We start from the raw sequence: 14,662 nt of genomic DNA on the forward strand, positions 1-14,662 counted from the left end.
AACATCTTAGAGGCTTCACTGATTTCTAAATATCCACTTGGATTTGCGTGGTTAGTTCTTGTGATTAATCCATGTGTAGCGAAGGTCTCAAATTCTTCTCCACTCCATAGTCTAACTTCCTGCCCATCTCTTTTTTCTCCCTCCTACATCTAGCCATAACTCAATGTATAAATATTCTTTTTTTTCCCCCCAAGGCCCTGGCAGTGAGTATAATGTACTGAATGTCATTAAGTCTACAGAACAAATGATAGGTCAGGTAAAGAAAGTTCCCATTTATCATTCTTTCAAAAAGTTGCTCCAACAAGATCTCGAATGTACAAGAAATAAATTGAGCCCAAGGTTAAGTTTTTTTAGCTCATGATACTGTTTACTAATTGTATTATTTTCAACATGCCGAGAATAACAGACTTCTCAAGAACCTTTAGGGTTATCATTGCAGAGAATAGCACAGTCTAAGTGATCAGAAATGGAATAAAATTGATTTGATGCTACAACCAAAAGGGTAGCATAGCTTAATAATATTTCCAAAGGAACCTCGTCTGTCAGGAGTGAGGGGGTGGCAGTGGTTGGACGGGAAAATGCCCATGGGAAAGTTGAAAAGTTTTTTCCCCCTTCTTCCAAAAAGTGGTCCTTTATGATGCAGTTTTTCATTTTGACCAGTAGGGTGGGCTGCAGCGTGTAGCATCACCCTAGTTCTTAAAAAAAGAAAAAGAAAAAAAAAAGGTAGCCACCAAGTGAACCCTTCTGTTCCTACCCCTCCCCCACCAGAAAATGCTAAGATTTTTAACCCTTCTTAGGTTTCACACAGGGCACAACTCCTGGATGTTAACAAACTGGAGGGCTGGCAGCAACAAATATAAACCAGATAATTGTATATGTGACAAAACACACTTCATAAAGCAAATTATAGCCTGTCAGCAATCATTCTGGCTTTATAACAACACATTCCATCTACCACTGTTATTGTTCAACTGTTACTAAAATGGAGCCTGCTGAGTTAGAATATTTTCAATAGTAATGAGATTTTGACAGAATTCAAAACATGTAAACTTAAGTATTTGGTATATATGGATAAATATACTGTAAAATAAGCGCATTTATTGTATGTCAACCAGGCAATCATAACCTGGAATTATTGGTTCATAGTTCTGTTTTCCTTGGACCACTGTATTCTCAGTGTTCAATTCTTGTTATGAAACTATTCAACTGAATTCTCAACATGCTTTGACTTAGAGGAGAAAGTCAGTTACAGCAATAATAAAAACGTAACAGCTCACTGAAGTCTTACTGGATGCAGGCTCTAGGTCAAGACTCTTTATGTACTATCTCATTTAATTTTCAAGATAATCCTGTGACATATTATTATCTCAAAGCTTCGGATAAAGAAATTGAGACACAGAGATTACATAACTTACCCAAAGTCACATTAAGTGACCCATAAGTGGCAGTTAGGCTTTGACCCTACCTTGTCTGATTACTAAAGTCTTGTTCTAATCCACTGAGCTGTATAGTCTCCAAATCTGTATGCTTTATAAATTATGATCATTACTCAAAGGCAAAGCATACTGAATGACAGCCAATGACTTGAATTTATGGCATGTGCTATTAATTAGTGTTTCTTTACTTCAGTGAAGTAAATATATAATAAAAAGTATAAATTATTATAAATAATAGTAATACTAGTAGTCCCATTAGGTATGGAACGAATCAACAAAGCCAAATGTGGTCAGTGATTTCGTGAAGAAGGAGCTGGTTCAATTCCCAGGTTCAAATTTACTGTAGTAGTGTTGTTGCTGTGATTTTTAAAATAACACCTTTTGGCATGGATTTCATACTTAGAAAATTTAGTACAACTTTGGGTTTTGTCAGATCGGTATATTAAATATTTTCCAGCACCTTCTGTTTGATTTTCTTGGATCCGGGGTATTTTTGACTCCGCTTCATATAAAATGAGCCAACATACTCCACACCCAAATACAGCTTTGACCTGGCTTAATTAAAGAATGTATTTCCTTTCTGGCACCATCATGGTTTAAGTCTCACAGGAGGAAAATGCCTCAAAAAATATATAATTACATGGGGTGTCTGGGTGGTGCAGTCGGTTGAGTGACCTGACTCTTGGTTTTGATCTCAGGTCATGATCTCAGGGTCGTGGGATTGAGCCCTACCATTGGGCTTGGCACTGAGTGGGGAGTCTGCTTGAGATTCTCTCTTCCTCTCCCTCTGCCCCTCCTGCTCATGCTCTCTCTCTCTAAAATAAATAAATCTTGGGGTGCCTGGGTGGCTCAGTCGTAAGCATCTGCCTTCGGCTCAGGTCATAGTCCCAGGGTCCTGGGATTGAGCCCCACGTCGGGCTCCCTGCTCAGCAGAGAGCCTGCTTCTCCCTCTCCCACTCCCCCTGCTTGTGTTTCCTCTCTCACTGTGTCTCTCTCTGTCAAATAAAAAAATAAAATCTAAAATAAATAAATCTTTAAAATATATATATATATAATTACACATGAATGTAGCAGTTTTATTACTTATGATTCATCTTGCTCTTAACTCCCATCTTTTTTGTTCTCTTCTCCCAAATAACAAATTGTAGTAGACTTAAGCATCCACTTTGAGTCCTGATGCATTCTAGGATCTATTTTTTTTTTTAATTTTTTTATTGTTATGTTAATCCCCATACATTACATCATTAGTTTTAGATATAGTGTTCCATGATTCATTGTTTGTGCATAACACCCAGTGCTCCATGCAGAACGTGCCCTCCTCAATACCCATCACCAGGCTAACCCATCCTCCCACCCCCCTCCCCTCTAGAACCCTCAGTTTGTTTTTCAGAGTCCATCGTCTCTCATGGTTCTTCTCCCCCTCCGATTTCCACCCCTTCATTCTTCCCCTCCTGCTACATTCTTCTTCTTTTTTTCTTTCTTAACATATATTGCATTATTTGTTTCAGAGGTACAGATCTGAGATTCAACAGTCTTGCACAATTCACAGCGCTTACCAGAACACATACCCTCCCCAGTGTCCATCACCCAGTCACCCCTCTAGGATCTATTATGCCCCAATTAGTTTACTGACATCTCTTCTTGAGAGAAACTGTAAGGCCAGTTGGATACATGACCTAGGGGCCCCTGGGTGGCTCAGTCAGTTGAGCGCCCAAATTTTGATTTCGGCTCAGGTCATGATCTCTGGGTTGTGAGATCGAGTCCTGCATTGGGCACTGAGCTCAGCGCAGCATCTGCTTGAGACGTTCTTTCTCCCTCTCCCTCTGCCTCTGCCTCTCCTCCCACTCATGCACTCCTTCTCTCTTTTTTCAAATAAATAAATAAAATCTTAAAAAAAAAAAAAAAAGAACTACAGGGTCTATAGGCTAAGGGTAGACATGAGAAGTTTTACAGAAGTCCAAAGAGTAAAAATAAAACAACATATTGTAAAGAATAGATTATGGGTAAGATTAGCAGGCCTGAACACTCGAAACAACTTCTAACATCCTGAAGAGTGGTGAGTTTTCTTTGTGAGTAATAGAGACCTCCAATACCACTAAAGCTGTAATGGCAGATGGTGACAAGATTAAGCCTCCCTGTGACTACCCCACCTCAAACAGGGACTCATGTTCAAGTATGAAAACAGCATGTAACAACAACATCGACAACCAAAATCTCTCATTATCAACAATTCCATTCAATGTTTGGCCCCTTTTGGGACAGAAGAGCATTTCACATGGAAGAGCATTTCCTTATTTCTAAAATTTATTTTTCCAATGAGCCTAGGTGGCTCAGTAGTTAAGCGTCTGCCTTAGGCTCAGGTCATGATCCCAGGGTCCTGGGATCGAGCCCCGCATCGGGCTCACTGCTCTGCCAGGAGCCTGCTTCTCCCTCTCCCACTCCCCCTGCTTGTGTTCCCTCTCTCACTGTCTCTCTCTCTCTCTGTGTCAAATAAATAAATAAATAATCTTTAAAATTTATTTTTCCTTTTTTATTAGGGTATCACTAACATGAGGAAAGTGCACAAATCTTGAGGAGGATAAGGAGGATAGTGGTATCGCATTTTAAGTTTAGGAAAATACCTTCTGGAGATGAATTGTGATCAAGAGCTATTGTGGGCTGGCAGGTTTGTGTAAATACATGTTGGCTGACAAGGGGAGGTTCGAAGACTGGTTCTTTTACTCTTTACCTCACAAGAGTCAGCAGTAACCGGAAGCTTCCTTTGGCATATCATATAAATCCCCTTGTCCATAACTAAGCCATTCATTTCCTGTATTAGTGATACTCCAGCCATCCTGATAAATGATAACTATTAAACAAGTTTCTGAGAGAAGTATGTGTTGATGGGAAGTGCAGTGAAAAATTAATGCTTTATAATTTCGCTCAACCAACACATTATTTAGCCTCCAAAAATCAAATTCACTGGCTTTCAAGTCCAAAGACTTAACCTACATACTCACAGAAGTTTTACTTAGAAAACCAAATTTGTATTCAAATTAACCATACATTACACAGTTCTCTCAATATTTTGTGTCCAGAACATGAAAATTCATTAGAAGCAGAATTCCTGAAGTAGATTAATTCTTATGACGAAATTCTCTGTTCAGAAACTGTACTCCTTACCTGATTTTCTGTATTGGTCCAGGGATAATACCCTCTAAGAGAAATCACTTACACATTTTTTTTTTCCTCAACAAAAGTTCTCAGATTAATGAAGCTTAAAGCACTCACTTATTTACCAGTTATTTTCTTTGCCATTTACATAAAACAAGAACTTTCACCAACTTTTAATTACTACTACAAAAAAAAAGACTGAGATTGGGTATAAAGGTATTCTTTATTGGTGACCCTGGGTATTCTATGATACTGCTTTATCATTTATGTTTAAATTCACTTTCGGGGAGTCTGGGTGGCTCAGTCATTAAGCATCTGCCTTTGGCTCAGGTCATGATCCCAGGGTCCTGGGATCGAGCCCCGCATCGGGCTCCCTGCTCAGCGGGAAGCCTGCTTCTCCCTCTCCCACTCCCCCTGCTTGTGTTCCCTCTCTTGCTGTGCCTCTCTCTCTGTCAAATAAATAAATAAAATCTTTAAAAAATAAAATAAAATAAATTCACTTTCAAGAGATAAGTCAACCTAATACACCTATATATGCTGGTCCTCAAACACTAATTTCATATATAAAAATAAATAAATAAGTAAAGGAGACCCAAAATAAAAAAACAAAACCCTTGAACAGATATGAAACTACCAAATCATGATTCTACTGAAAAAGAGCTCACTACCATGTTAAATGTAGTTTTTTGGTAAGCTTCTTTTTTGCCCCCAGTTTTAGGTGTACAACATAGGGATTTGTATATATTGTGAAATGATCACTACAATAAGTTTAGTCAAAATCCACTACCTCACATAGCTACAAATTTTTTTTCCTGAGAACTTTTAAGATCTACTCTAGGCAACTTCCAAATATATAATACAATATTGTTAGCTATAGTAAACTTCTTTATTAGATTTTAAAAAAAGTTAAGCATGCCCAGAGCAAAAATTTCAAACATTACAAGTAGATATATAATGAAATCTCATCTTCCTTCCCTCCTCTTGGTTCTTCTCTCCAGAGGCAACCACTGTGAGGTTTTTTTGGGTGTTCTAAAAATTTTCTATCTAAATATAACAAGTGTCTGTGTTAGTGGTGTTTTTTTTAAAAAAAAACAAAAACAAAAACAAATGGTAGCATTTGTCCAGTTCTGTATTCTGCTTTTCTTCCTATTCATTTATCTTTGAGGTTCCTCTGTATCAGCACATATCGATTTATCTCATTTTTCACTTTAACCAATTTTTAGTAAAAAAATAATACATGCATATGGTGAAAATTCAAACAGTACCGAAGGATATAAATAATGAAGCTTCTCTCTTCCATTCATATGGATATCCCCCTCAGCAGAGGTTACCACTGTTAATAGATTCATGTGTACCCTTCCAAAAAATATTCTGTACATAACTAAAAGCAAGCACACATGCAAGTCCAGTGTATATACACACACAGAAACAAATTGGACACTATGTGTCTAAATTGCCTTTTCACTTAACAATATGCCTTGGAGAGCTGCACATGTTACACACATACATGTATCATGTTCTTTTAACCTATATGTAGCATTCTATTAAATGAATGTGACATAATTTATTTAACTAGTCCCCTAATGCTGGACATTCAGGCTGTTTGGAGTCTTTGCTATTCCAAACAATACTTGTACATAATGTATTGTGTAGAGAATATAGAAAGCAGCAGTATCTGATTCCAATGATTTCTTCCTTCAACTACATGAAATTCAGTTCTTTTTTGTTTGAATACCATCTACTCCAGAAAAGGGCATTTAGAAAGAACATAAAAATCTTAGAAAATTTTAACATTGAAAAGAAAAAAAGTGAGTCTTTTTACTTAAAAAAATTACTCTTTTTGACAATTGTTATAAAAGTGTATTAATTTTAAAATATACTGGTCCACTCTTCAAAAAAAAAAAAAAAAAACAACACCCAAACTGTAGATGTATAGGAAGTAAAATATTTGAAAAGGTATCAAAGTCAGTAATTAACTTCAAAAACGACTTGTGTGTATATCCACTTTCCACAGATTAATTTGCATAATATGTAGCAAATAAGGAAAGGGGGGGGCGCCTGGGTGGCTCAGTTGGTTAAGTGACTGCCTTCGGCTCAGGTCATGATCCTGGAGTCCCTGGATCTAGTCCCGCATCGGGCTCCCTGCTCAGCAGGGAGTCTGCTTCTCCCTCTGACCCTCCCCCCTCTCATGTGCTCTCTCTCATTCTCTCTCAAATAAATAAATACAATCTTTAAAAAAAAAAAAAAGGAAAGGGGGAAAGGCCTAAAGGAAGTCAAGTCACAAAAGCAGCTGTCAAGATTGTTGATGCTAAAAGGTTGGGCTAAAGCCAGAGGCAGGAGTATTAGTCCTGTGTACATTTCCCGCTATTAAATCCCCAAAAGACATAGAAAACATTCTGGAAGATTTCTTTATAAAAAGTAGTATAGGTTAGGATATTCTAGGTTCATAACCAACACTTGTGTTTATAAAATATTAGCATTCCGGGAATAGTGATAGAAAGATATTTAACAATAAATTACAAATATTGTAAATTCAGACTTTTTCTTACAGTTGCAAACACATCATAAATTTGGGCTGTGTTTCTTTGTATAAATCCTGCTTAGGACTGTGCTAAAACCTTTTGGCATGAATGCAAAGAGTATTTTCATAAATAAAACTTAGTAAAATCACTGTACACTCCATTAATTTAAAAACACTTCTCTTCAACTTCAAAGGGAAACCCTTTTCTCCTTTTTTAGTGCAAAGATGGTGTTTCTTTGCTGCTTTAATGGTTTGCTTCTTGTAGCTGTCATAACTACATGCTCCAAGTATGTGATAGTAAGAGACGAGAAGTTAAATGACATCTATGCTTCGATTCAACATGTCTCAGACATTACAGAGCAACAAGCTCATAAATCTAACCTCTGAAGTGCCTACCAATAAAAATTCTGCACACACATCCTTTAAGTGCAAACCTCACAAATACATACATGGCCTTATACTAGGGTTCAGTTGGAATGGATGAATTTTATGGGAGGACATATGAAATATATGTAGTTTAAGTTCTGTACATGGATTTACTCACATAGCCCTACTTTGAAACATAAAAAGAATACTTGCTACCACTTTTGTAAGTGACTACCAGGCAGCAAGCACTCCTCAAGTTTATCATCTCATTATAATTCCTTACCACTCACAATAACTGTGAAGTAGATATTATTAGCAATATTTTGTAGATGAAGAGGTTATATCACTTGCCATAGCTCATGCAGCTGGTAAGTAGAGGAGCTGGGATTCGAATTCAGGCCTGATGTCAAGATTCATGCTCTTTCCATCACAAAATATTAAACTTGAAGTTTTTGTAAAAGCTAACTATTCTATGTATTTTGTGTCTAAGATACATAAAGTATTTTATGCATTAATGTACTACGTCTCACAATAGAAATAAAAGAATGCCACATTTTTTATTAATCTCAACCTGGATTTCTTTTTCTTTTATCTTTGCATTATGAAGAATTTTAAATGCATACAAAAGTAGACAAAACAGTGTAATAAACCCCCATGTACACATCATCCATCTTCAACAAGAGTCAATTTATGATCCATCTTGTCTCATATAAACTCCCACTCCATTTCTTTCTTTCTCTCCCATATTATTTTGAATATCTATTTGATATTCAAAATATTCAAAATATTATTTTGACTAATAGATGTCAGACATTTATTATTTTATCTTTAAATATCACAGTGTACACCTCTCCAAGATAAGGACTCTTTTAAAAAATATATAAGTGTAACACCATTGTCACACCTAAAAAAATAACAATAGATTCTTTTTTGATTCAAGTATAATTGACATACAATCTTCTATTAGTTTCAAGGATACATCACTGTGATTCAATATTTATATATATTATGAAATGGGCCCCAAGATAAGTCTAGTTAGCATCTGTCACCATACAAAGTTATTACAATATTATTGACAGTATTCCCTATGCTGTACATGACATCCCCACCACCTATTTATTTTATAACTGGATGTTTGTACCTCTTAATCCCCTTCACTTATTTCACCCACTCTGGTAACCAACAATTTGTTTCCTCTATCTATGAGTCTGTTTCTGCTTTGTTTTGTTTGTTCATTTGTTTTGTTTTTTAGATTCTACATATAAGTAAAATCATATGGTATTTGTCCTTCTCTGACTGACTTACTTCACTTAGCATAATACCCTCTAGATCCAACCATGTTGTCGCAAATGGCAAGATTTCATTCTTTTCAATGGACGAATAATATTCCATTGTATAAATATACTTCATCATCCATATATTTTTTTAAGATTTTATTTATTCATTTGAGAGTGAGCTCAAGAGCGCATGAGCCAGGGGGAGAGGCAGTGGGAGAGGGAGAAGCAGACTCCTCACAGAGCAGGGAGCCCTACATGGGGGGCTCAATCCCAAGACCCTGGGATCATGACCTGAGCCAAAGGCAGACACTTAACCAACTGAGCCACCCAGGTGCCCCAGCCTCATCTTCTTTAAACATTCACCCAGGGGCGCCTGGATGGCTCAGTCGTTAAGCGGCTGCCTTTGGCTCAGGTCATGATCCCAGAGTCCTGGGATCGAACCCCACATCGGGCTCCCTGCTCGGCGGGAAGCCTGCTTCTCCCTCTCCCACTCCCCCTGCTTGTGTTCCCGCTCTCGCTGTCTCTGTCTCTGTCAAATAAATAAATAAAATCTTTAAAAAAAAACATTCACCCATTGATGGACACTTGGCTTACTTCTGTATCTTGGCTATCGTAAATAATGTTGCAATGAATATAGAGGTGCATATATCTCTTTGAATTGGTGTTTTTGTTTTCTTTGGATAAATACCTGAAAGTAGAATTGTTAGATCATACAGTAGTTTCATTTTTAATTTTTTAGAAATCTGCCAACTGTTTTCCATAGTGGCTGCACCAATTTACATTCCCACCAACAGTGTACAAAGGTTCTCTTTTCTGCACATCCTCGCCAACACTTGTTATTTCTTGTCTTTTTGATACTAGCCAATCTGACAGGTGTGAGGTGATATCTCATCGTGGCTTTGATCTGCATTTCCTTGATAATTAGTGAAGCTGATCATTTTTTCACATGCCTGTTGGTCATCTGTGTGTCTTCTTCAGAAAAATGTCTATTAAGTCCTCTGCCCACTTTTTAATCAGGTTGTTTGGGTTTTTTTTATTTTGGATATTAAGTTGTATCTTTATATATTTGGGAATTAACCCCTTATCAGATGCATGATTTGCAAATATCTTCTATTCAGGAGGTTGCTTTTCTTTTTGTTGATGATTTCCTTTGCTGTGCAAAAGGTTTTTAGTTTGATGTAATCAACAGTAGATTCTTATAAAATATTCAGTGTTCACATTTCAAATTCTCTCATAGCTACAACTTTTTATAGTTTATCTGACTCAAGATGAAAATGAGGTCCACACATTAGTTGATATGCCTTTTAAATCTCTTTTAATCTATAGTTAATAAGGCTTTATAATAACATTTCTTTACTCACTTTGCATTATTTGCTTTTGCCAAGCTGTATTTTTAGGCATCAATTTACTTTGACAAGGGATATAGGCTTGCCATTTCATAAGATTTTTAAGACTCACACAATGGAAATTTTTCATATTAAAATATACTGAATCATTTTCTCAGAAACTCTCTACACCATTCATGAAAACACTCAAAGAATCTTCACACTGGTAAGAAATTTCACTGGTTCCTATTTACCACTATCACAAATGTAATGTGAGTGACCATTGGGCAATTTTTGTTATATGTATATATACATATATATGTATTTATATACATATAAGAATTTTGTTATATGTATTTATATACATAAGGTTTTTCTTAAATTTTTTATTTAAATATTGTGTAATTTGCTTTAGAGTCTGGGTCCATGGTGGGCAATTTTTCTAATATTCATGATGATGTTTTTCTAGCAATAAATTTTTAATTATAAGCATCATACCTTGACATTCAAATTTGATTAAACTCTAGCTGTTGATGATTAACTCATTTTATAAAAAGGGAAACTAAATATAATGAAGTAAATCAGTTTGCTCAATGCCATCAAGTCATACTGTCACCATATCTAAAAGGTAAAACTAATATGTGTTTAACATCCGATCAATATCATGTTTTGGGTATCTGAGTAATAAAATGGTAAAAGTTCCATGGCAAAGATTCAAGTGAATTTTCTTTGTAACTTTAAGTGAAACATTAAGTAGAAAAAAAGTTCTTAAAGCAAGCAGGACCTGAATTGTCAAAGGAATCTATGTCTTATTAAAAAATAAAAATAAAAAGCCTTTCCCACATTCTCCAATCATATTTGAGCTCATTAAAAGAGCTCTTTCATTTATGTTCCTTCCACATTAAAGTAATAAATTATTTGGATTATGTTTTATTTTCCCCATGTTTCATTCTTTACTAATGAACATCATTCAGGAAGGTGACAGTGGACTGATAAGAAAATTTGGGTGGAAATGTGAGGGAAAGAATTGCCATTAACACTGTTGTAAATGCGATCTACATTTTCTTACTGTCCAGGTTCCATGCTAGAACTTACACATGTTACCACTAGTCCTCATACCGGCACTGTAACGAGGCAGTAAAATACAGCGATGGAGAGCATGGGCTTTGGAGCTATTAATGAACATGGAGTTTCTTATTGGGGTGACGAAAATGTTCTGAAACTAGAGTGGTGATGAGTGCACAACTCAGTGACTATACTAAAAACCACTGACTTGTATACTTTAAAAGGGTGAATTTTGGGGCACCTGGGTGGCTCAGTTGGTTGAGCGACTGCCTTCGGCTCAGGTCATGATCCTGGAGTTCCTGGATCGAGTCCCGCATCGGGCTCCCTGCTCAGCAGGGAGTCTGCTTCTCCCTCTGACCCTCCTCCCTCTCATGCTCTCTGTCTCTCATTCTCTCTCAAATAAATAAATAAAATCTTTAAAAAAAAAAAAAATAAAAGGGTGAATTTTATATTATATGAATTATATCTCAAAAAAGCTATTACTTTTTAAAAAGCAAATGCTATGGAGTCAGCCTGACCAAGTTAGAATCCTTGAGGGGCATGACTTTGAACGATTCTCAACCTCTCTGTGCCTCAGTGCCCATGTCTGTCAAATGGGTTTATTAGTACCTATTTTGTAGGGCTGTTCTGAGAATTAAATAAGATAGTGCATATGAAGGACTTAGCACGGTGTCTGCAGATCCCCCATTTTATAGGTGGGGAAGCTGAGTTTCAGAGCAATTAGGCAATCTGCTAAGGTCAGATGACCTTTAGCTAAATGGTATAGGTAGGATTTGAACTAGGTCTGTCAAGCCTCAATGTCCATGCTCTTTCTACCATGCCAAGTCAATGGTCACTCCTCCACCATATTAAACCTGGGATTGAATGGAATGATGGATAAGAAAAATTTTATTTGCAACCTTCTCTATGCCTAGGTAGTCCATCCTCCCAAGCATCTTTCTTTAAAGGGTAAACTTTAAAGCACATTGTACCAACTCATCACAGACTTTTCCATAACCAGATGTTTAACTGTGGGCTACTAAAGAGATTTATAAATAAGGGATCTTTTATAATTAAGAACTATTTTCCTGGGGCACCTGGGTGGTTCAATCAGTTAAGCATCTGCCTTTGGCTCAGGTCATGATTCTGGGGCCCTGGGATCAAGCCCCTGTGGCGGGCTCCCTGCTCAGCAGGGCATCTGCATCTCCCTCTCCCTCTGCCCCCCTCAACCCCTGCTCGTGCTCTCTCTCCCCCCACTTCTCTCAAATAAATAAATAAAATCTTAAAAAAAACAAAAACAAAACTATTTTCCTTCCAGGCACCAGACTATTTTAGTGCACATATCCTGAAGAATACAAGTGTGTATTTAGGCAAATGCCTGGAGTCAATAAAATTCATCCCATCATCTTCAGGCACGAGGATCCTGCCATAGATAAAAATGATAAGGAAATCTGAGGCCATCATTTCTGTCTTTTCTCACTCCCTTCCCAATACTACCTAGTCTTCCAGGGCTTTTTAAAGTCTTCTGTCAGCTGTTCTCTTATTTACATATTCCTATACTTTTCATATTCCTAAACTGTCTGTAGTACCTTACAGAGACCTGTTACCGGCCCCACACACCCTGCAAGTTTCTGAAGCACTTAGCAATCAGCTAAGATCCGATCAAAAGAGCAAAAGGTATAAAATAACCCCCTCCCCCAAAAAAATGTCTTAGGGGGAGGAGCAAGGCTGGGGCCAAGACACAAGTATGGGCTTTCCAACTTGATCTTTCCCTACACTTACTTCTAAATGAGCAAAGAATTTGCTCCATATATCCAATCATCATTGAGAAGTAAATACAGTCTTCTGTTCTAAGTAAACTCTTCAACCGTCCCCTTGCCTGCTCTACCTAAGAGAGAAAAGCTGTGTGGAAGTTGCTGTCAACCGGAAGATGACTGCAATGCCGGTAAGATTTGCCCTTTGTCTTTGTAGCCCCATATAGTCTCTTGTGTTCAACTCCAGAATTCTCTTCTCTTCTCCACACATTACTATACCATAGCTCTGACACTAATTCTTTATTTCTCCTTTAGGTAATTAATTCTACCCTCACAGTTCCATTCATTTCTGCCAGTTCACATTCATGTTCTGCCCCCTGTGGATTTTGACTGACATCTGTTAAACCCTGAACTATACAGGGCCATTGCCTGAATAGCATATTTCGCACTTTGCAAAGCAAAATACACTGTTACATATAATTCTCTATTCTCAGTCTGCGTTTTTAGCCATAAGTGCTTTAGGACAGTGAGATATATGGCAGCACCACATCGCATTATTTAAGATATTATAAATACTATGACCAATTTACAAGAGTCAAAAAGCTTTAAATATGTAAGATTTTTTATTTCTTAAAGTTTGATTTTGAAGAAAACCTTAAATAGACTTGAAATACACTAAAAGTATGATCTAGGAAAATTAAAATTTTCATAAAACTAATATCATTCCTCACAATTTGAATTTCTCTAAGGTATTATGCTCACTGAGAATGGATACATTGACAATATTAAGAGAATGGAAAAACTGGAAAGTTTACAATTGATTTTTAAAAGTTTTAGAGCAAAATAGTTCATAAAGCTATTTGTAAGCTTGATCTAAAACTCTCCCTGATTCTCTGAGAAAATGAAAATCCCCCACTTATAATAGGTTAAGAGTTAATATTGAGAATGATGTTTCTGACATTCTCAACCAGAGTACTAAAAAGAAAGACAACCCTTCAAACTGAATTCGGGGAAAAAAATTCCAATTTTGAACCTTTTAAGAATATGTTCTAATCCTGTCCTTTTTTTTTTTTTTAATTTTGCACACAGCTGTCTGTTGTAGTTTTTAGAATCATGCCAGATGCTGGGTTCATCAAGCAAAAGCAGGAAAACAATGGTTTGAAAGCAATTAGAAGCACAGAGGCTGCAGTGGGGCTCATATTAAAATGTGATAACATTGTTCTAGTGGGAATTTCAACACTACTCCATTTCTGACATTTCTCTGCTGCCAGACAGGCAGGCCGTGTGGAAAAGCACTGTGACCAAGGAGGTAACATACTGGAATTTATTTCTGGAGCAAATGAAGGATTAGCTGAGTTGGAGCCCTCCCAAGGTTTTTATTATGGACTCGGCCACCATTTTATTTGAATGTTAGCGGATCCTGTTGTCATGTGACAAAGCTCAAGGAGTAAAAGCATATTATAGCTTTGGTTCTGTAAAATAATCCAGCACCAATCCACTCAGAAGGCAGATGCATCAGAGCCTCTTGTTGCTAAAAAGCAGAGCAGGGGAGCCCAGCAGGGTGAAGGTTAATTAAACACTCCACTAACTTTCCTTAGAAATGGCTAATGTCACTCTGTGTAGAAGCTTATTTAGAAGACGCGGAAGTAAACAATGCCATCCACATATCTTTAGTGTAAAACCATAAATGGCCAAAAAGCACTCACCTTGGGGCTGAATATCCCAATAGTACCTGAAATACAAGGAAAAGAATGGAGATAAGTCAAACTTGTATTTCAGTCTTGGT

The 14,662-nt window shown here is 36.9% G+C and overlaps 1 protein-coding gene across 1 annotated transcript in view; it reads right to left on the reverse strand.

Moving 5' to 3' along the window:
- The window catches only part of SKAP1 (src kinase associated phosphoprotein 1), a 270,909-nt gene that overhangs the window by 201,178 nt on the left and 55,069 nt on the right, over positions 1 to 14,662 (reverse strand). The window contains exon 3 of the mRNA XM_032429037.1: positions 14,583 to 14,608. Within this exon, the coding sequence (XP_032284928.1) occupies positions 14,583 to 14,608 (26 nt within the window). The remainder of the gene's footprint in view (positions 1 to 14,582; positions 14,609 to 14,662) is intronic.

Source organism: Phoca vitulina, unplaced genomic scaffold, assembly GCF_004348235.1.
Source record: "Phoca vitulina isolate PV1807 unplaced genomic scaffold, GSC_HSeal_1.0 scaffold40, whole genome shotgun sequence".
NCBI classification, from domain to species: Eukaryota; Metazoa; Chordata; class Mammalia; order Carnivora; family Phocidae; genus Phoca; species Phoca vitulina.